This window comes from Nicotiana sylvestris, chromosome 2 (assembly GCF_000393655.2).
Source record: "Nicotiana sylvestris chromosome 2, ASM39365v2, whole genome shotgun sequence".
NCBI classification, from domain to species: Eukaryota; Viridiplantae; Streptophyta; class Magnoliopsida; order Solanales; family Solanaceae; genus Nicotiana; species Nicotiana sylvestris.
In genome coordinates this window covers 118,923,738-118,947,561 of record NC_091058.1, presented here as the reverse complement: position 1 = coordinate 118,947,561, position 23,824 = coordinate 118,923,738, and the positions used below count along the sequence as shown (strand labels likewise).

Genomic DNA, 23,824 nt, shown 5'->3' with positions numbered 1-23,824 from the left:
GATGTGTCGCCCCCCTCCCCTAACTTCTACTATCAATTTTTTCCCCGTAATGGTTAAATTCGTTATTTTTTCCTGAAGTTTTGATGGTTTATTTGGGGGAATTGATGACCTGGGTTTTCATAAAAATGTTAAATTGACAACCTATGTTCTGGTCTTGAAGCAATTCTCTTAGAAGCAATTATCTGTTTCTTTTCGGGAGTGTTAATGGAATGAGTATAGCAATATAGAGACATGTTGTTTTGACTAATTTCTCTTCATGTTCTACTAATCTTTCCCTCCTACTTCATATCAATGCTTCTGCTGTAAGAGTAGTTTCTGCGCTAAGCCAAAGGCTAATCCAATATTTCCATAATCAAGTCCAAATAATAATTCCAGTGATGTTGCTAGCATGTAGTGATCGCTGTTATTTTTTTACAACCATTTCGCCTATAATATGATGCTCTCATATAATCCAAAATTAATTTAGGAAATAATTGATTAAATATCGTAGTTTGCTTTAAGTATGCGATTTTCTAAACTTATTACGATTACGGGTACGACTCCCGTGACGTGGTTGTGATGATTAGTTTTAAATTAGTTTAAACTAGGAATATCTTTGGTTTGCCTTTAAAATATATATAACTTTTGTTTCTTTTTTTTTTTTAAAAAAACAAAACCTTGAGGTGTGCCATACTTTAAATCTATAACACTTGGCCCTCACAAATTTAATTCAAGAATTAATTCTTCTTAAAATAATTTGGGGCGTGTCATACACAAATAAAATCCTTTAATCTATGGCCTTCACATAAGTAAAAAATTTTGGTGTAGAAAATGCCTTGAACTTTCGTAGTTTACTTTAGGCGCGTTAATTAAATAATTGTCATAGCTACGGGTACGGTTCCCGTGACGTAGTCGTGACGCTTAATCACTAAAATTCGGGGGTACATTTATGTGACCCGGTCACAATTTAATTTTTAAAATTAAACATATTGTAGATCGTGGGTACGGTTCCCGTGACGTAATTTGCAATATGTAACAATAATTATTAAAGGCGGTTAATACGTTAAAAATGCACCATAGGCTTAAACATGTATTCAAATTAGATAATAGGCCAATTATAATAGTTTAAGCGACCGTGCTAGAACCACGGAATCCGGGAATGCCTAACACCTTCTACCGGGTTAGTAGAATTCCTTATTTAGAATTTCTGGTTCGCAGACTTCAAAAGGAAAGTCGAATTTTCTTGATTTGGGATTTTAAAATAAACCGGTGACTTGGAACACCAAATAAATTATTCCAAGTGGCGACTTTGATTAAATAAAATAATCTCATTTCAATTAATGTTACTTTAATTGGAAAAAAACCCCATATACCCTCTCGGGTGGTAAAAGGGAGGTGTGACAGCTCTGACGACTCCGCTGGAGATCCAAACCCAGAACTTCGGTTCAGGGTTCAAGAATTCGAGCTTGGAATAACTTTTATAATTGGTTTTTATTTATTATCTGATTTTTATTGTATGTTTGAGTCTAATGTGCTAAATGTCGTTTTTTACCGCTTTGATATTATTTGAAATGTATATAAACTGTTATGAAACCCTTCTCTTCTCATCTTCGAGGATGTGCACGCTGGCGTGACTCCTCTTCTGTTAGTGTCATACCTTAAATTAGAAAGAGGCTCGGACAAGTTACAAAGCCGGATGGCCTTTTGGTTCCCGGTACGTAGCGCCCCTCCCCCTCGGCTCGAGTTGTCCGCTCGGGTACACCAAGTCTAGAACAATATACCTAGGTTTTTAAACTTAGAATAACTCAGCCTCATGCCGGATCCCTAGTAGGAACGCTTGTTTGCATCATGTGCATTTGACTTTGGGGACTCAACATAGGGGTTGTGTCCGTCTAGGACATGTGCACCCGAAATAAAGGCCATCTTGATGCATCTTTCGTGCTACATGTGCATCTGCTTGGTTCGGCTTGCATGCTGACTGACTTCTAGAATAGGGAAAGAAAATAAAAAAAAAGAGTAAGGTAGATATTTAGAAAATTTTGAAACTCTGCCGAAATTTTGAAGAAAAAAGATAAAGAAAAAGAAAAGTCATTTCAAATTGAGCCAAAATTTTCAAAGTCATGTTTCCCCTGTTCCGTCAAAACTGACCGAACTAGCGGGTCTGATTCTCACCGGATGTGAGATACGTAGGCAAACCTTATCGGTTCCGACTCCAATTTTCAAAAAATCCAAAAAAAATATTCTCCTTTAGTTCCTTCTTTAGAAATCTTTTCTTAGAAAATTCAAAAAAAAAGAAGAAGCTTTTAAAACTAAAAAAAAATAAATAGTTTCCTTCTTTCTAAAGTCTTTCATAAGAAAAAAGAAATAAAAAAAATCAAAAAGAATAAAAATCCGAAATACGAGTTTCCTTTATTTTGAAGTATTTTTCCAAATTTTTAAAAAAAAAAACGAAAAAAGAAGAAAATATTTTTTTTCCTTCTTTAAAAGTATTTCTTTCGTAAATGTCAACAAAAAAAATTAGAAAAAATTGAAGTCCAAAAATAGTTTTCCTTTTCTTTAGAAGTGCTTTCGTAAATAAATAAAAGCTCAGAAATTCAAAACATTTTCTTAAAAGTATCTCTTTCGAAATTAAGAGGCAACATCCAAAATTCAAAAAATATTTTTTTTCTTTCTTCTTTAGAAAAAGAGATAACAAATGGAAATTCAAACAAAAATATTTTCTTTTTCCTTTTAAAAATCTCAAAGTTCCAATCAAAAGAAGAGAAATTTTTAGAAGTCTTTCTTTCGAAAATAAAAGAAAAATCAAACTCAAAATCAAAACTCCCAAAAAAATCCCTTCTTTTAAAGCATTTTTTTAGAAAAATCCAAAAAAAAAAGATCAAAAATCAAATATGTTTTTCTTTTGCTTAAAGCTTTCAAGGTCTGAGTTTTATAAAAAGTAAAAAAAAAAGAGTTAGCTTATTTACTCCATTTTTGATTTTTTCGAACTAAGCAAGATCTGATTCATGCAGCGTCATGATACGTAGGCAATCCCCATCGGATTCGATCATAGCCATAAATAAATTGAGTGAAAAATAAACTGAAAAAAAAAGAAAAAAAAATTGGAGTGAAAAAGAAAAAGTGAAAAAAAAAGAGCGAAAAGAAATAAAAGAGTGACAAACAAAAGAGAAAAAGAAAGTGCCAAAAATAAAAGAGTGCAAAAACGAGATAAAAGAAAAAATCAAGAGTGATTAAGGAGAGACAGGAATGAAGAAAACATGTATAGAGTGAAAAGGGCTAGTTAAGGCCTAGATGAAGCATGCAACCGTTCAAACACATGGTAGAAGCGTTTAACTGTTAGATGCATTGCATCCCAACATGCGATTTCCTATATGTTAATTGTTTTAAAACTAACAAGATTGTTGGATGTGCAAACTAGCCAGGTTTTGGTGGTTGGTTTTGTTGGTAGTCTAGCTTCCCTTCCTTCACATAATCCAAATGCATAGATAGCCTCCGCAAGCAATCTACCAATCATCGGTCCTGAGGATAGCCCAGCATCGGCTATTCTACAGCTAGAATCAGCAGCTGCTGAAGAGAATAAGATGTTGCGTCTCCGCATATTGGAAATATGGGACGCCTGGTCTAATGATAGGGAACTGCCAAGTGCAATCCCTGGGTTTCCTGAGTTGATCACCAGATCAAGTGAGGTTACCAATGCCCATGTGCCAAACCCACGCATTCCATGCAGGCACCTTCCAATGCCCACCAATGATCTTGGCATGCCTTATGTGGCTCACCCCCAGGCACCGGCTTCAAAGGCACCGCCTCCAATATTCACCTTGCAGGGTCCACAGTTTCAATCAGAAATAACACATGTGAACCCATACTCTTTCATTCAACCTCCATAATATGATCTCTCGGGGAAGCAAGAAAAGGTTGTTAAAAGTCCCGAGTAAGAAGAGATGGCTCGGAAAATGAAGAGCCTAGAACAAAGCCCGAAAAACATGCAAGGTCTGAGTGGCCAAAAGAGCATCTCATACTTTGACCTCTGTATGTTTCCCCATGTCCACTTGCCAGTTGGTTTCAATATGCCAAAATTTGAAAAGTACAACGGGCACAGAGACCCGGTCGCTCATCTGAAACGATATTGTAACCAATTAAGGGGTGCTGGTAGAAAAAAGGAGCTGCTAATGGCCTATTTTAGGGAAAGCCTCACCGGAATCGCTTCTGAGTGGTATATAGATCAAGAAATTACTCATTGGCATGTGTGGGACGATATGGCTCGAGATTTTGTCCGCCAGTTCCAATATAATGTGGACATTGCTCCCGACAGAAACACTTTGTTCAATTTAAAAAAGAAAACCACGGAAAGCTTCCACGAGTATGCTGTCAAAAGGCATGAGCAAACAGCAAGGGTAAAGCCTCCAATAGACGAAGTTGAAATGGTCACGATCTTTCTGCAGGCCCAAGAGGCTGACTACTTCCAAAACATGATGGCTGTTGTGGGTAAGCAGTTCGCTGAGGCTATCAAAATTGGGGAAATGATTGAAAACGGTTTAAAAACGGGCCGAATCTTGAGTCGTGCTGCCTTTAAGGCCACATCACAGGCTGCTTAGAATGGTTTGGAGGGTTTGATGAACAGAAATGGGTTTGAAGAGGGAGCCATGATGGTGTCAAGCTCGAGGGGGGCCCGTAGGTCATTCAGCTAATCATATGTGCCTCCTATTGTCCCACCACACTATTATCCCCTTCAAGATAATGCTTATGCGGTGACACTGCGCCCCCTATGCGGTGATGAGCACGCAATCTCACCCGTGACCACAACATTATACACAAAACCGAACTCCACCTCTCAGAAATGCCCATCCTTACCAAGCTCCATATAATCCTCAACCAAATGATTCCCAATAAAATCCTCGCCCAAGAGAGCCTTTCAGAAAGAATCAATTCACACCAATTGGTGAATCATATTCAAGCTTGTTCTAAAAGCTAATCAGGCTAGATCTATTGCAGCCAGTGGCCCCGAACTGGACAAACCCCGAGTCCCCCTCGCACCGAGCTAACGCTATATGTGAATACCACTCTGGAGCAGTGGGACACAGTACAAAGGACTATTGGACCCTCAAAAGGGCAGTTTAAGATTTGATTGAAGCTGAAAGAATTATTTTTCGGGACGAAAAAGCTCCTGATGTGATGAACAATCTGTTGCCTGCCCACAACATCGGGCCAATAGTCGGAATGATTTGTGAAGATGAGGAATTTGATCCGGCACTGAAGGCCATTGCAGCTATTGTCGAGACAAAGGCAAAGCCAAAAAACGGTCACCAAGCCTGAAGGTTCCCTATCAGACGAGAGTCTCGGTAGCCAGTCTTGCTATCCTTTCTGCATCCGGATTATCTCAGGGTGTGATCCGGATGTTTTTATTTTATTGTCTTACTTTCTGATTTAAACCCTTCTATATTCAAAAAATTGAAAAAAAAATCAAAAAATCAAAAAACAATTTAAAAAAATCAAATGAAATTAATATTTCATTGTCTAGGAATGTCTCTTTTTTTAATCTTGTCATTTCTCTTATGCTCTTTTTAGTTCTCTATAATGTAGATTTCAATAACATGACATACTTGTGGACTTCATGCCCAGATCCTAAAACGATGTCAAACTTCGAAACAATGAATCAAGAATTATATCGTAATGAAGATAAATTTGAGGAAATAAAACAATGAGTTGGAACAATTGAAGGAAAATGGGTTCCAGATTGGAAAACTCCATACATTGCAACAAGAGTACTACCAAAAGAGTGTGTTGTATTTGGGACACATCGAAGGAAATGTCCCTCAAATAATTGTCAATGCAAATGCAGTCAAAAGGTACTATGTTGGATCCTCCTTACAATACTAATATTCTCCGATTGGGATGACGAAGGCTTTCATTCTCGCTACCCAAACATTATAAACCCTTTGCAAGCCCTTTGAGCCAGCTCCCATTCTTTGATTAGCATCTTTGGAACTTGAAAGTGTTATTGAAAAATGGAATGAAAAAAAAGAAAAAGAAGGAAAAGAAAAAAAATATATACAAAAAAAAGAGGAAGAAAAGACAAAGAAAATGAAAAAAAACGAAAAAGAGAAAAAAAAGGAAAAGAAAGAGAAAACAAAACAAAACAGAAAAATAAAAGAAAATCAAAAACAAAGTTCCCTGAACTACGTTTGACTTGATTCCGAAAGGATACGTAGACAGCCTCTCTCTGGGGTTCAGTCACACCAAAACAAAAATCCAAAGTCCTCCAAAAATGAAACTGGGGCAGATGTTATAATGGTTCGGCGATGATCCCGCCCAAAAGGTTCCAAAGTTGCAACTCAATCGAAATCATTTTTACCCAAAACCTGTTCAAATCCTTCCTATCAATCGGTGAGAATGTTCAAGGATCAGAAAATACAGCTACTTGGATCCGGTACAGTCAAAATGAGAAAAATAAAATGAGAGAGTCTTATTGGTGAAAACCCACACTGGCACAGTGAGGCGACAGTAAGCAAAGAAATCAAAATTACAGAGCCTTGTTAGTGAAAACCCACACGGGCACTATAAAGCGATGGTGAGAAGAGAAATGAGAGAGGTCGATTGGCGAAAACCCGCAAAGGGCGCCATTGATCGAAAAGAAGAAACCCTTCACTACCATCAGTACTGAAAGAGTCCTGACAAGGTTTCTCGGTTTTAAAACATGGATCGCAATGGGTTTATGAGAAGGTGGATAGTTGTGCAGATTGGGTATCCAGTCCAAAAGGCATGTCATGTCTATTGAAGTCTGCATGCACTCCAGATAAGTCCTTCTTTCCTCCCCGAAAGGGACACTTCTCGTTTTAAATTCATTCTCCATTCCATTATTTGTTTTCTTTGAATCCTTTTCTATCTAACTCTATTCCGAAACTAAGACAAAGAAAGGATAGTAAGACTGATTTACAGGGGTCTCATTTGATACAAGACAATAGGCAAAAATGCACCCAGCCTCGGCAAAGGCATCAAGTCGACTTCGACTGGCCATGTTGGCTGATGTTTTGAAATTGAAAACTCTTAGAAGGAGAAAATCAAATTGAAGTGCCTATAAAGGCAAATGAAGTTGAAAAGGTTGAGTCCTACGTGGCTAACCATCTCGGCAAAGGTTTGAAAAAGCCAAGGTACCCCAAATGCTTTGAAATTGAAATTGGAAGAAGAAGCCAAAAATGAAAGGCATATAAAGGCGAAATAAAGTTGGAAAAGGTTAAGTCCCACGTGACTAGCCGTTGTAGCAAGTTTGAGGAGCCAAAAGTTTAACAATGCTCCGAATGGTTATAAAAAAAAGAAAAAAAAAAGAGGAAAAGAAAAACAACAAGTCAAAAGTTAAAGGCCTACGAAGGAAAAATAAAGTCGAAAAGGTTGAGTTCCACCGACTAACCATCATGGCAAAATCTGGAAAAAACTAGAGGTTCTCATGGCCTGAAATGAAATCGATCCTCAGGGAACAAGTAGTTGCAATTGAGATCTTCATCAAAGAAGTTCGGACGAGATAAAGTGATTGAGACAATCAAGGCCACAAAACCAACCACCATTTCAAACTAACAATTGTCCTTTGTTTGAAAATTTTAAAACAGGTACAATCCAAAGCAACCGTGCAAGAAACAGGTGCAACCAAAAAAGAGGAAAAAGAAATGTGCAAGTGCTAGAAACAGCTTTGCAGCAACAATCCATAAAAAGGGAAGTCCCTTCCAAGTTTTTTCCCGCATTTACTCATTCCTTGAAATAAAATAAAAGAAGTGAAAGGAAAACAAGATGAAAAAAGCGATGAAAGAAAATTCAAACAAAAATGGTAGTTTAGAATTCCCAATCTCAATCTTCTACGTTTTTCCAACATAGGGCCTCCAACCCCTAGTTGGGATTTTTAGACATAGGGTCTCCATCCCCCAGTCGCCTTTTGCCAACATAGGGATCCAATCCCTAGTTGAGATTTTAGACATAGGGCCTCCATTCCCTAGTCGCCTTTTGCCAACATAGGACTTCAATCCCTAGTTGAGATTTAGACATAGGGCCTCCAATCCCTAGTCGCCTTTTGGGAACATAGGGCTCCAATCCCTAATTGAGATTTTAGCCATAGGGCCTCCATAACCTAGTCGTCTTTTGCCAACATAAGGCTCCAATCCCTAGTTGAGATTTTAAACATAGGGTCTTCATTCCTTAGTTGCCTTTTTGCCAACATAGGGCTCCAATCCCTAGTTGAGATTTTTAGACATAGGGCCTCCATTCCCTAGTCGCCTTTTGCCAACATAGGGCTCCAATACCTAGTTGAAATTTTAGACATTGGGCTTCCATTCCTTAGTAACCTTTTGCCAACATAGGGCTCCAATCCATAGTTGAGATTTTAGACATTGGGCCTCCATTCCCTAGTTGACTTTTGCCAACATAGGGCTCCAATCCCGAGTTGAGATTTTAAACATAGGGCCTCCATTCCCTAGTCTCCTTTTTGCCAACATAGGGCTCCAATCCCTAGTTGAGATTTTTAGACATAGGGCCTTCATTCTCTAATCGCCTTTTGCTAACATTGGGCTCCAATCCCTAGTTTAGATTTTTAGATAAAAGACCTCCATTCCCTAGTCGCCTTTTGCCAACATAGGGTTCCAATCCCTAGTTTAGATTTTAGACAGACCGCCTTCATTCCCTAGTCACCTTTTACCAACATAGGGCTCCAATCCCTAGTTTAGATTTTTAGACATAGGGCCTCCATTCCCTAGTCGCCATTTGCCAGCATAGGGCTTCAATCCCTAGTTGAGATTTTAAACATAGGGCCACCATTCCCTAGTCGCCTTTTTGCCAACATAGGGCTCCAATCCCTAGTTGAGATATTTAGAGATAAGACCTCCATTCCCTAGTCGCCTTTTGCCAACATAGGGCTCCAATCCCTAGTTGAGATTTTAGACAGAGGGCCTCCATTCCCTAGTTGCCTTTTGCCAACATAGGGATCCAATCCCTCGTTGAGATTATTTTTAGATATAGGGCCTCCATTCCCTAGTCTCCTTTTGCCAACATAGAGCTCCAATCCCTAGTTAAGATTTTAGACATAGGTTCTCCATCCCCTAGTCGCCTTTTGCCAACATAGGGCTCCAATCCCTAGTTGAGATTTTTGACATAGGGCCTCCATTCCCTACTCGCCTTTATCCCAACATAGGGCTCCTATCCTTAGTTGAGATTTTAGACAGAGGGCCTCCATTCCCTAGTCGCCTTTTGCCAACATAGTGCTCCAATCCCTCTTTGAGATTATTTTTAGATATAGGGCCTCCATTCCCTAGTCTCCTTTTGCCAACATAGAGCTCCAATCCCTAGTTAAAATTTTAGACATAGGTTCTCCATCCCCTAGTCGCCTTTTGCCAACATAGGGCTCCAATACCTAGTTGAGATTTTTAAACATATGGCCTCCAATCCCTACTCGCCTTATCACAACATAGGGCTCCAATCCCTAATTGAGATATTAGACATAGGGCCTCCATTACCTAGTCGCCTTTTGCCAACATAAGGCTCCAATCCCTAGTTGAGATTTTAAACATAGGGCCTCCATTCCCTAGTCGCCTTTTGCCAACATAAGGCTCCAATCCCTAATTGAGATTTTTAGACATAGGGCCTCCATTCCCTAGTCGCCTTTTGCCAACAAAGGGCTCCAATCCCTAGTTGAGATTTTAGACAGAGGGCCTCCACTCCCTAGTCGCCTTTTGCCAACATAGGACTCCAATCCCTAGTTGAGATTTTTAGACATACGGCCTCCATTCCCTAGTCGTCTTTTGCCAACATAGGACTCCAATCCCTAGTTGAGATTTTTAGACATCGGGCCTCCATTCCCTAGCTGTTTTTTGCCAACATAGGGCTCCAATCCCTAGTTGAGATTTTTAGACGTAGGGCCTCCATTCCCTAGTCGCCTTTTGCCAACATAGGGCTCCATACCTAGTTGAAATTTTTAGACATAGGGCCTCCATTCCCTAGTCGCCTTTTGCCAACATAGGGCTCCAATCCCTAGTTGGGATTTTAGACGTAGGGCCTCCATTCCCTAGTTGCCTTTTGCCAACATAGGGCTCCAATCCCTAGTTGGGATTTTAGACGTAGGGCCTCCATTCCCTAATTGCCTTTTGCCAACATAGGGCTCCAATCCCTAGTTGAGAATTTTACGCATAGGGCCTCCATTCCCTAGTCTCCTTTTTGCCAACATAGGGCTCCAATCCCTAGTTGAGATTTTTATACATAGGGCCTCCATTCCCTAGTCGCCTTTTGCCAACTTAGGGCTCCAATCCCTAGTTGAGATTTTTTAGACATAGGGCCTCCATCCCCTAGTCGTTTTTTGCGAACATAGGGCTCCAATCCCTAGTTGATATTTTTAGACATAGGGCCTCCATTCCCTAGTCGCCTTTTGCCAACATAGGGCTCCAATCCCTAGTTGAGATTTTAAACATAGAGCCTCCATTCCCTAGTCGCCTTTTGCTAACATAGGGCTCCAATCCCTAGTTTAGATTTTTAGACATAGGACCTCCATTCCCTAGTTGCCTTTTGCCAACATAGGGCTCCAATCCCTAGTTGAGATTTTAGACAGAGGGCCTCCATTCCCTAATCGCCTTTTGCCAACATAGGGCTCTAATCCCTCGTTGAGATTATTTTTAGATATAAGTCCTCCATTTCCTAGTATCCTTTTGCCAACATAGAGCTCCAATCCATAGTTAAAATTTTAGACATAGGTTCTCCATCCCCTAGTCGCCTTTTGCCAACATAGGGCTCCAATCCCTAGTTGAGATTTTTGACATAGAGTCTCCATCCCCTAGTCGCCTTTTTCCAACATAGGGCTCCAATCCTTAGTTGAGATTTTTAGATATAGGGCTCCATTCCCTAATCTCTTCCTCTTAAAGACACACAATCCTTATTTTACCGCTTTCAAAAAAAAATATAGTTTAGTTCTTAGTTACAAATAACTCACGAAATTTTCCTAGTTAAAACTGGGGTATAAAAATTTCGTTCATTTGTTTGTTTTGGTGTCCGAGCAGGTTTGACCTCAGGGCACAGGGTTCGAGAAAACCAAAAGAATGAGTCTCAATCCAAAATAAAGAAAAGAAGAAAAAGAGCAAAAAGAAATGAACTCAAAGTGCTGAAGTGGAGAAAGATGCAGACTGCTCAAGATATGATTGAAGTCAGAGGCTTCGTGTGTCCCACCTTGATCCAAAGCTGAAAAGTGAACCAGTGGTTATAGATGATGAACATCAAGATTCATATCGGAGTCTGCAACAAGAACTAGCCAAGACTCAAGATCAAACCTCAAGAGATTTATAGATATGAATCTTGTAACTCGTAGTTGATAGGCTTAGCTAGTTAGTTTTTATTTTTCATTTTGGTGTAATAAGGAGTTCAGCAAGCAGTAGCAGCAGCAACAACAGTAAAATCACAGCTTCCCGGTAGTCCCAGCTACCAAAACTTCCAGAACTACACTGACTTGATTCCTTTAAAGCCAAGGATATGTAGGCAACCTCTGAAGCAAGGTTCGGTCAGACTCTTTCAAAAATACTTCTCATGGAATTTCAAACGTGCAAAAAATGCTCGTAATTGCTCACTTTATCTTTGCCCGAAAATCCTTCGTGTTTGCGAGCAAAGAGGGGCAGCTATGAGCACGTGATTTTTGCCCTATATGAGTTGCTCCTATAAAATCAAAGAAAATAGATTTTTACAATTATTTGTCATTTTATAGGATTTTGTAGGATTTTTTTATTTAATTATTTGTATTTTGTGCATGTTTAAGTTCTATTTAAATCATGAAAAATACCAAAAATATCATGCATTGAATTTAGGATTTGTTTCTACATTTTTAGAATTAATCAGTAATTATTTGTTTTATAAAAATTTAAAAATCACAAAAAAATAGCTCGTTGTTACATTTTTGTCTTTCAATTTTTAGCTTATTGATTTTTCTCTTTTAATTTAGATTTAAGTGATGTTTATAATTTTATAATTAGTTAATTATTTCACTTTCACTTTTTTATATGATTTAGGATTTTTAATCCATAGAATTTTTAATTAAAAAAAGAAAGAAAATGACATTAGAAATAATTGAGAAATTGGAAAGGAGTCCATTTTTTAAAATTGGGCCATCCTCCAATACACCCAAATTTGGCCCAATATTTTGTCTTTAAATTAATTCCCAGCCCACTTCCCTCTCTATAGCCCCAGTCCAAAATCGGATCAGACTAACAAAATAAACTGACCCGCCCCGTTTCCCTCTTAATATAAAACCCCTCTTATAATTTTTCCACATCTCAAACCCTAAATCTAGAGAACCTCAGAAACGGCGCACCCTACTGCTCCTTCATCGTCTTCCTCTTTGACTCGCCATAACTCATTTCTGAGTTCACCCAAAAGGGCCCCCCTCCACGTTATTTGATTCCTAATGGTTTTTGTCAGAAGGAATTCGAATATTCTCTCCCAAATTGCATGATTTCCGTACAACAAGACCAATTTGTTGGATGAATGGAGCCGTGGATAGATGTAAATCGATTATAGCTATCCAGCGGGACGGGACAGGATGGGACGACATTTAAGCAGGACGAAACGATACGGGACAAACGGGACAAAACGTTTGTCTCATCCCGTCCCACACAAACGGGACAAAACGTTTGTCCCATCCCGTCCCACTAACAAACAGGATGGGACGGGATGGGACGGGACGGAACGGGACGGGACGGGTTCGTGGGCCTTAAGTGTATTTTTGTTTTAAAAAACGTCTAGTTTTTTGAAAATTACTTTGTTTTTAAAGTTAGCAACGGCTAGATTTTTGACTAATTATTTAATAAACTTAAATGTTACTATATTAAAATAAAAATTAGAAAACTAAGTAAAGAATTATAAAATATTAAAACAACAGACTTGTAATGAAATATTCTAGTAATTATAAATTTATAATAGAGTTATAATTTATTTAATATAATTTCAAAGTATTAACTATTAAGTAACTAAAACAATTCATAAATAAAATTCAATGCTTAGAGCCTTTTATTTTATTAGTAGAACTTTCAAATCTCAAATATAATTCTTTTGAAGAGCACCTAAGCTACGCATCCACCTTCTAGGAAGGGTTCTGTTTGAACTAGGCCTCTTAATAGCCAATTACAAATTATCATACTAATATTTGTAAGCTCCTATATAGCTTCTTTGTAACTTATCAATAATATCTCTCGGACATTCTGTTGGAATTGACAATGTTGATTGGTGTTCCATGAGCTCTATGCCGTCATCGCTCCCAGTGGTTAGTATCTCATTGTATTCTTCTTCTTCTTCTTCCTTAGTGGTTCATTTTTCAAAACCAAGATTTCTCTTTCTGAATTAATCCAATCTATGAATAATATGGAAATCTCTAGACTGTCTTCCGCTAATGAATGTCTATGATCTCCAATTTGAAATCTTGTCGCGCTAAAAGCACTCTCCGATGCTACTGATGATGCTTGAATAGCCAGGATATCTTGGGCCATAATTGAAAGTATTGGAAAAGCCTTGCCACGCTCCCTCCACCATGATAAAAATTGTTCCTTGCCTTCTTCGTCTTTAATATTTTCCAATCCTTGATTAAGATAAGAATCAAGTTCATCATCAATAGTGGAATCAAAATCTGTTATATTATCCATATCTTCCCATAAAACTTCTGCTCTAGACTTAGAAGTAGAAGGAGCAGTTTCACAACTATTTGTATCCATAGATTTATATTTATCAAACATTGATCTAGCATAAGAATATATGCTAGCTTGGCAGTTTTCGAGAGATGTTTATTTTTTCTTGAATTTCTAAATTCTCAAAATTTTTACGAACAAGTCTCTTTGCATCTCTTAGTTTTAAAGATGGGTTAAGTAGAGTATAAATTAAATAAACTTCGGGAATAGGGAAAAAATACTTTTTAAATTTTAAAATTATTTCTTTAATGGTCGGTGCATAAGTTGGATATGTTTTATACTTACCAAATACAATAGAAATTTCACAAATATACCATAATATTTGTGTAACAGTAGGATAATATATATAGAAAATTGTTTTGTAGCATAATAAATTTTTTCTAAAAATTAAGTAAGCTCTCTGATCGCATCCCAATCAGAATCAACAATTTGATCAACATGGTGAGCATTCTGCATATCAAATACCTTTTGGATAGGCACCCGATAATCATAAGCAACTTTAAGCATTTTATAAATAGAATTCCACCTAGTACAAACATCTTTTGGAACTTTTCTAAATGGAAGGCTAGCCCTAGCACATTGTTGAGCAAATTCACGAATTCTACTTTATTTATGAACACGAAAAATATAGCCACAAGTATGTTGTATTTTACTACAAGCATCAAAAAATAAATTAAGACCATCTTTTACTACCAAGTTAAAAATATGGCATGCACATCTAACATGAAAAATTATTGGATTAATTGGACAAAGTCTAGATTTTAAGCTATTCGCCGTGGTTGTGTTAGCAGAAACATTATCTAAGGTGATAGTTAAAATTTTATTAATGAGTCCATAAAAATCAAGTATTTGTAGAACATTAGTTGCAATATATGCTCCAGTGTGTTTTGAATCAATAAATTTATAACCAATAATACATTTTTGCAAGTTCCAGTGATGATCAACCCAATGACATGTAATAGTTAAATAATCACAACCATTAGGACTACGACCTATATCAGATGTGATAGACACTTTACAATCTAAGTGAAAAAATACACAACGAATATATTGAAGATATTCGGTTTGAAATTTAAAAACATCATTTCTAACTGTGGTCTTAGGAAAACCTTGAAAAGCAGGGTTATAAGTTTCTTGTATATAATGCATAAAAGCAGGGTGAGAAGAAAAAGTAAAAGGTAAGCCACAAACAACCACCATTTTTGCTAAGTTCTCATGATCTCTATCTTTGTTATATTTGCGTAAAACATGACTAGAAGCAGGGTCAAGTTGTTGTTGAATTTGATTAGAACCAGATCCACTAGGAGTGCCAGAACTGATGGTAGGATGTATAATTTTTCCGGCTTCTATGTTAGCTTGTATCCATAAAGATTTGTGATCCTTTCTTAAGTGTCTAGTTAACCCTCCCGTCCCACCACTTGTTGAGTGTGCAAATACTTGCTTACATTTTTCACATATAACACGATGATTGACTTTATCATGTTTAAAAAATTTCCATACAAGTGATGTTTTGGGACGTTCAGCCTTAGGCTTACCCCTTACAGGGGGTACGAGGGGTAAAGCTCCAGACTGAGATTGACTCTGAGTTGGAGCTTGTGTTGCGGGACTAGTGGGTGTTTCATCTAATTCTTCTTCCTCGTTTTCTTCATCCTCTAAAAAATATCATTGCCAAATTGTCTTTGTAAAGTTTCATGATCTAGTTGTTCTCCGACATGAACATCATAAAATGTGGGGGGTTGGGAAAATGAAGTTTCATCAACATGAGTCATTTCATCAATATGCTTTCTAACTCTAGGTCTAGGAGAAGGGTTAGGATTAGGATTACTACTACTTGCACCTTTACTATTTGCTTTACTTCTTTTTTTAAAAATACCAAATATATTTTTAGGTGCCATAATTTAAATATGAAATTAAATTAAAAAAGCGAACACAAATATTAAACACACAAATGAAATACGAAAACATAACACGTAAAGTAAACACAAAAATTAAGCACTAAAATGATACGTAAAAATTATATATTAAAATTAGGAGATGGAACAAGTGCACCGTGATTAAATATTGAAACTTGAAAAATTGCCCAAAATATTGCTCCAAATACTTGACAAATTAATTTTAAGCTTGAAAGTTGCTCCAAAAAATTTGCCCAAATACTTGAAAGTTAAAACTTGAAAGATATCACTTGATACTTGGTAGTTAATACTTGATAGTAACAAAATTGAGAGAATAATATAGAATATAGTTAGAATATTAGAATATAAGAGATTTGAAAGAGAAGATTGATTTTTTGTGGAAAAATATGAAGAAGAATGGAGGGTATTTATAGTAGAAAATAGGGCCAAAGTATAATTTAATAAACTTAGGGGTTATATAAAAAGCTTGGGGGAGGGAGGTAGGGGTGTTTTGGGGGGTGTAGGGGCTGTTTAGACCGTTGGCAATGGCTATTTTTGCCATTTAAGCCGTTGCCCAACGACTAGTTTTTTAAAAAAAAAAATTAATTTCTGGCGAGACGGAGGACGGGACGGGACAAAACTGGACGGGACAAACGGGACGAAATGGTTGTCCCGTCCCATCCTGTGTCCCGTTTAACATTGGCCCATCCCATTTAACTTGAAGCGAGACGGGACGGGACCGGGACGGGATGCGGGACGGGACGGGTCGTCCCGTTGGACAGCCTTAAAATCGATCCACGCCCTCCATTTGTCCCAAAAATTGTTCAAATATTTGAAGGATTTTCGGATTTTTGGGAAGATTTTGGAGATTTTTTGAAGGCTATATATATGAGGTAAGCTCTATGTGCAAAAAAAGGAGAAGAAACAAAAAATTGGAAAAAGATCTTCAGAAAACATTTAGTAGTAAATTTATAGGGTTGTAAAGTTTTTCTTCTTCTGAGACCTTCTCTTCTCTGATTCGACACCCTTTGTTCGAAAACGGAAAAAAAATGGTCTAAGTTTGTTTCTTCATTCGAGTTTCATTTTAAAAAAGAAAAATCTGAGAAAAGCACAAAAACGTTTTTTTAGCATTCTTTGTTGATTATGGTTTTCTCAAAAAAATGAGTTTGGATTGAGTTGATTTCTGGTCCTCAAGGCTGGGGATTTTCCATTTGATTCCTGTAGATTTTTGCAGTCGATTTTGCGATTGACTGGGCTCGATTCATATCTTCTCTGTCGTTATTTGATTGCTGCAACTTCCTTTCAAGTATTAGAAGTCTATTATCTTTTGTACGATTGATGTGACCAGGTATCTCGCTAATCAAATAAAAATGATGTAAAACTCGGTTCTGTTTGAATGAGAGCAGTATAATAGGCATGATGTTCTTGTTACTTTTTCTTTCTTTGTTTCGAAATTGTTCATAGTTCATTGTATTACATTATGGTCAATCTTTAAGTATAAGTATGATTCTGTGATTATCTTTGTCGAAATGTACATGACTTCTTTTAGATTAATGTGTTAGTATACTGAAATGGACATACTGCTAAATAAAAATTAGAGTTCAAGCTAGAGATTTTCGAGTGGTTTTTTTGAAGTTCAAAAGGCTTTTACACCAAGCCATGAACCAAACCAGTAGATCTGGAAAATAATTGATGTCGGTGCTTAGCGTAATAGTTTAATTTAACTAATCACCCGTCCAGATTAGACTTTTCTGTAAATTGATAATTGGTATGATGATGCATTTGAGGTTAAGTCTATAACAACTAGTGACTACATTAGTGTTGAATTGGCAAAGAAAGCTAGTTGTAATTCATGGAATATGCAGAAATGTTGTGGAAGACAGCTTTAGAACAGCAAGTTAAATTACTGACAACGCTAACTGGTGCTATCGATTTGTTGATTTTGTGCCGTATACATGTTTCAGCATCATAATGGTATTCGATTCGGTGAAAATTTTACCGGGGACATCACATAATAGAACTGACCTCATCACTTGAATGACCATCTTTGATAAATTGTGACTCTACTAACTCGAGAAAGTTTAGAATACTACTATTGGGTGCGAGGAGTTGTTTGTTTGTCAAAGTGTCTTCGGTTTCATTGCATCCAGTTAAGCTTCTGATGGATCCTAAATGTGAAAGCTGATTCTCTCGTGCTAAGTATAGCAATGAAATAACTTAGCTTTTCTGAATTTAATGTGGCAAAATATGCACTATATTCACATATGGTGTATGTTAAGTACCTGATATCAAAACGAAAGTGACAAGGTCTTATATTGTCTAACATAGGCTCATTCGATAGCAAAGGTTATGCTGATGGGAAGTTTTTGGCCTTTCATTGATGTGTCGCCCCCCTCCCCTAACTTCTACTATCAATATTTTCCCCGTAATGGTTATATTCGTTTTTTTTTCCTGAAGTTTTGATGGTTTATTTGGGGGAATTGATGACCTGAGTTTTCATAAAATTGTTAAATGGACAACCTATGTTCTGGTCTTGAAGCAATTCTCTTAGAAGCAATTATCTGTTTCTTTTCGGGAGTGTTAATGGAATGAGTATAGCAATATAGAGACATGTTGTTTTGACTAATTTCTCTTCATGTTCTACTAATCTTTCCCTCCTACTTCATATCAATGCTTCTGCTGTAAGAGTAGTTTCTGCGCTAAGCCAAAGGCTAATCCAATATTTCCATAATCAAGTCCAAATAATAATTCCAGTGATGTTGCTAGCATGTAGTGATCGCTGTTATTTTTTTTTTACAACCATTTCGCCTATAATATGATGCTCTCATATAATCCAAAATTAATTTAGGAAATAATTGATTAAATATCGTAGTTTGCTTTAGGCATGCGATTTTCTAAACTTATTACGACTACGGGTACGGCTCCCGTGACGTGGTTGTGATGATTAGTTTTAAATTAGTTTAAATTAGGAATATCTTTAGTTTGCCTTTAAAATATATATAACTTTTTTTTTTTTTTTAAATAACTTGAGGTGTGCCATGCTTTAAATCTATAACACATGGCCCTCACAAATTTAGTTCAAGAATTAATTCTTCTTAAAATAATTTGGGTGTGCCATACACAAATAAAATCCTTTAATCTATGGCCCTCACATAAGTAAAAAATTTTAGTGTAGAAAATGCCTTGAACATTCGTAGTTTGCTTTAGGCGCGTTAATTAAATAATTGTCATAGCTACGTGTATGATTTCTGTGACGTAGTCGTGACGCTTAATCACTAAAATTCGGGGGTACATTTATGTGACCCGGTCACAATTTAATCTTTAAAATTAAACATGTTGTAGATCATGGGTACGGTTCCCGTGATGTGTTTTGCAATATGTAACAATAATTAAAGCGGTTAATAAGTTAAAAATGCACCATAGGCTAAAACATGTATTCGAATCAGATAATAGGTCAATTATAATAGTTTAAGCGACCGTGCTAGAACCACGGAATTCGGGAATGCCTCACACCTTCCTCCGGGTTAATAGAATTTCTTACTTAGAATTTCTGGTTCGCAGACTTCAAAAGGAAAGTCGAATTTACTCGATTTGGGATTTTAAAATAAACCGGTGACTTGGAACACCAAATAAATTATTCCAAGTGGCGACTTTGATTAAATAAAATAATCTCATTTCGATTAATGTCACTTTAATTGGAAAAACTCCCCATATACCCTCTCGGGTGGTAAAAGGGAGGTGTGACAGTGACGGATTGTCGTAATACCTCCGGAGCATCGAAACATGAAATACCGGATGAACTCCTGCCAAGCTGGGAGGTAAGGCAAGCTCATAAGCAACCTCCCCCATACGCCTCAATATCTCAAAAGGGCCAATAAACATCGGACTCAACTTGCCTTTCTTCCCAAATCTCATAACGCCCTTCATAGGCGATACCCGAAGCAGAACCCGCTCTCCAACCATATAGCAAACATCACGAACCTTTCGGTCCGCGTAACTCTTCTGTCTGGGCTGGGCTGTACGAAGTCTATCCTGAATCACCTTAACCTTCTCCAAAGTATCCTGAACCAAATCTGTGCTCAATAGTATAGCCTCACCCGACTCAAACCAACCCACCAGGGATCTACACCATCTCCCATATAAAGCCTCATACAGTTCCATCTGAATGCTGGACTGATAGTTGTTGTTGTAAGAAAACTCCGCCAATGGCAAAAATTGATCCCAAGACCCTCCAAACTCAATCACACACGTACGGAGCATATCCTCAAGATTCTGAATAGTGCACTTGGACTGTCCGTCCGTCTGAGGGTGAAATGTTGTACTCAACTCCACCCGAGTACACAACTTATGCTGAACGACCCTCCAAAACCGTGATGTAAACTGAGTACCCCTATCTGAGATGATGGACACCGGAATACCATGCAAACGAACAATCTCCTGGATATAAATCTCCGCCAACCGCTCCGAAGAATAAGTAGTGCACACAGGAACAAAATGAGCGGACTTGATCAGCCGATCCACAATCACCCAAATAGCATCAAACTTCCTCAAAGTCCGTGGGAGCCCAACTACAAAGTCCATGGTGATCCACTCCCACTTCCACTCCGGAATCTCTATCTGCTGAAGCAACCCACCTGGTCTCTGGTGCTCATACTTCACCTGCTGACAGTTGAGACACCAAGCTATGAATCCAACTATATCTTTCTTCATCCGCCTCTACGAATAGTGTTGTCCCAAATCCTGATACATCTTCGCGACACCTGGATGAATGGAATACCGCGAGCTATGGGCCTCCTCTAGAATCAACTCTAGAAGCCCATCAACATTGGGTACACAAATCCGACCCTGCATCCTCAATACCCCATCATCACCAATAGTCACCTCTCTGGCATTACTGTGCTGAACCTTGTCCTTGAGGACAAGCAAATAAGGGTCATCATACTGCCGCTCCCTAATACGATCAAATAAGGAAGACCAAGAAACCACGCAAGCTAGAACCCGATTGGGCTCCGAAAGATCCAATCTCACAAACAGGCTAGCTAAGGCCTGAACATCCATCTCCATAGGCATCTCTGATGCTGGTAAATAAGCCAAACTCCCTAAACTCTCTGCCTGGCAACTCAAAGCATCGGCCACCACATTGGCCTTGCCCATGTGATACAACATAGTGATATCATAGTCCTTTAGCAACTCTAATAACCTCCTCTGGCGCAAATTTATATCCTTTTGCTTGAACAAATACTGCAAGCTTCGATGGTCAGTATAAATCTCACAAGGAACCCGTATAAATAATGGCGCCAAATCTTCAGGGCGTGAACAATGGAAGCTAACTCAAGGTCATGAACATGATAGTTCTTCTCATGCATTTTCAATTGTTTGGACGCATAGGCAATCACCCTACCGTCCTGCATCAACACTACTCCAAGGCCAATCCTCGAGGCATCACAATAGACAGTATAAGACCCCGAACCTGTAGGCAATATCAAAATTGGGGCTGTGGTCAAAGCTGTCTTGAGCTTCTGAAAGCTCGCCTCACACTCCTCCGTCCACTGAAACAAAGCACCCTTCTGGGTCAACCTGGTCATAGGGGCTATAATCAATGAAAATCCCTCCACAAAGCAATAGTAATAACTGCCAAACCAAGGAAACTACAGATCTCTGTAGCTGAGGATGGTCTGGGCCAACTCTGCATGGACTCTATCTTCTTCGAATCCACCTGAATACCCTCACTCGACACCATGTGGCCTAATAATGCCACTGAATCAAACCAAAACTCACATTTCGAGAACTTAGCATATAACTTCTTATCTCTCATAGTCTGAAGCACAGTCCTCAGGTGCTGCTCCTGATCTTCCCGACTCTGGGAATATACCAGAATATCATCAATAAAGACAATGACAAACGAGTCAAGATACGGCCGGAATACAATATGAATCAAATGCATAAAAGCTGCTGGGGCATTGGTCAGCCCAAATGACATAACAAGGAACTCGTAATGACCATACCGAGTCCTGAAATAGTCTTCGGGATATCTGGCTCTCGAATTTTCAACTGATGGTAACCTGAGCGCAAATCAATCTTAGAGAACACTCGTGCGCCCTGAATCTGGTCAAACAGATCATCAATACGAGGCAAAGGATAACTTTTCTTCACTGTAACCTTGTTCAACTGGCGATAATTAATACACATACGCATAGAACCATCCTTTTTCTTTACAAACAAGACAGGAGCACCCTAGGGTGATACACTGGGCCGAATAAAACCCTTATCAAGCAATTCATGTAATCGATCCTTCAACTCAGGAGGAGCCATACGATACAGAGGAATAGAAATGAGCTGAGTGCTCGGAAACAGATCAATGCCAAAATCAATATCTCTATCAGGTGGTATGCCTGGAAGATCAGCTGAAAATACATCGGAAAAATCCCGTACTACTAGAACTGAATCAACTGAAGTAGTATCAATACTGACATCTCTCACATAAGATAAATACGCGTCACACCCCTTCTCAACCATACGTTGAGCTTTAAGAAAAGAAATAACTCTACTGGGAGTGTAATCTAAAGTACCTCTCCACTCAACACGTGGTACACCTGGTGTAGCCAGCATCATGGTTTTGGCGTGACAATCAAGAATAGCATAATGAGGCAACAACCACTCCATGCCCAAGATAATATCAAAATCAACCATGCTAAGTAATAATAGATCAGCTCTGGTCTCAAAACCACTAAGATCAACCAAACACGACCGATAAACGCGGTCCACAACAAGAGAATCTCCCATAGGAGTAGAAACATAAATAGAGGAACACAAAGAATTCTGAGGTACACCCAAATACAGAGAAAAATAAGAAGACACATAAGAGTAAGTAGAGCCTGAATCGAATAGAACTGATGCATCTCTGTGGCAAACCAATATAATACCTGTGATAACAGAATCGGAGGCAACAACCTTGGTACGAGCAGGAAGGGAATAGTATCTGGCCTAGCCTCCCTCTCTAGGGTGACCTCTACCTCCCCAAACTCCACCTCTAGCTGGCTGAGCAGGTGGGGTAGCAACCATAGTTATAATCATAGCCTGAGAACTCTGCGGGGCACGCTGTGGCAGAGAAGTCTGTGGAGGTGCACTCCTCCCAAGTCTAGGGCAACCCCTCACCACGTGGCGTGTGTCACCACACTCAAAACAAGCTCTGGGAGGATGTGGTAGCTGCGACTGGCTAGGTCCAGGTCTGCTAGACTGACCTCTGAAAGCACCCCGCGTAGGAGGTGCGTTAGATATCGGTGGTGCATAATAAGGCTCTTGAGGTCTAGGAGGTACTGAAGCACTATTGGCTGCTAGAAGAGCTGAATGAACTGGGCGACTCATATAACCCCTACCATGCTGACCTGCAGCTGGGGTATGGGCTCCAGAATAATGGCCCAACTCACGAGACCTCTTGGCCTCCCTCTTCTCTCTCTCCATAGCATGCATACCCTCAATACTCCTAGCAATGCTCACCACCTGCTGATAAGAAATATCCATCTCCAACTTACGAGCCATGCTAGATCTAATGTTGGGAATAAGGCCCTCAATAAATCGGCGAACTCTCTCACGAAAAGTAGAAACCAAGGCTGGTGCATGCCTAGCCAAACTGGTGTAACGGACAACATACTCTGAAATAGTCATAGCACCCTGGCGCAAATACTAAAACTCTGCGCGCCATGTGTCCCTGAGGCTATGAGGAACATACTCCCTCATAAACAGATCCGAAAACTGAGCCCAAGTCAGTGAAGCACCCTCATCTGGACTGTCTAAATCATAGGTGCGCCACCACTCATAGGCGGCTCCTCGAAGCTGGAAGGTAGCGAAAGAAACCTCGCTCGATCCTGAGATACCCATGGTACGGAGAATGCAATAACACTCATCAAGAAATCCCAGAGCATTCTCCAATGATAGACCACTAAATACAGGAGGCTTGTACTTCTTTAACCTCTCAAGCCTTAGCAACTCATCCTCGGAAGCAGCTGCCCAGTCCTCGGGCTGAGCTAGCACTACAGGTGGTACAAGGATAATCTCAGGGACCTGCTCGACATGCACTCACTACTCAAAAATGCGGGCGGCGGGAGTGTGTGCTCCTCCCCCGGCCTGGGATGTGGCTGCAGCAAGGGGAAGCAATCCTGCCTGAGCCAAGGTGGTGTACATGCTCATGAACTGTGTCAGAGTCTCCTAAAGAGCTAGAGTAGTAGTAGTAGTAGACGCGTCAGGTGCCTGGACTCCGGCTGGATCCAC

At 38.9% G+C, this 23,824-nt stretch overlaps 2 protein-coding genes across 2 annotated transcripts; one reads left to right on the top strand and one right to left on the bottom strand.

Moving 5' to 3' along the window:
• The first annotated feature begins 3,920 nt into the window (after positions 1–3,920).
• Positions 3,921–4,574, top strand: LOC138885479 (uncharacterized). The gene has a single exon (XM_070166433.1). It carries the CDS (start codon positions 3,921–3,923, stop codon positions 4,572–4,574), a length of 654 nt encoding a protein of 217 aa, XP_070022534.1.
• A 16,786-nt stretch (positions 4,575–21,360) lies between these two features.
• LOC138885478 (uncharacterized) lies at positions 21,361–22,921 on the bottom strand. Its single transcript, XM_070166432.1, has 3 exons — positions 22,570–22,921; positions 22,126–22,431; positions 21,361–21,416 (listed from the first exon to the last, which is right to left on the bottom strand). Exons 1-3 carry the CDS (start codon positions 22,919–22,921, stop codon positions 21,361–21,363), a joined length of 714 nt encoding a protein of 237 aa, XP_070022533.1.
• Between the last annotated feature and the right edge of the window lie 903 nt (positions 22,922–23,824).

Bases quoted from the DNA above. Each gene is read 5' to 3' on its own strand.
- LOC138885479 (XM_070166433.1), top strand. From the start codon at position 3,921: ATGGCTCGGAAAATGAAGAGCCTAGAACAAAGCCCGAAAAACATGCAA.
- LOC138885478 (XM_070166432.1), bottom strand. From the start codon at position 22,921: ATGAGTCGCCCAGTTCATTCAGCTCTTCTAGCAGCCAATAGTGCTTCA. The intron at 22,432-22,569 runs GTAGAGGTCACC...TATTCGATTCAG, and splicing joins TAGAGGTGGAGTTTGGGGAG to GCTCTACTTACTCTTATGTG. The intron at 21,417-22,125 runs GTACTTTAGATT...GTATATTCCCAG, and splicing joins ACCACGTGTTGAGTGGAGAG to AGTCGGGAAGATCAGGAGCA.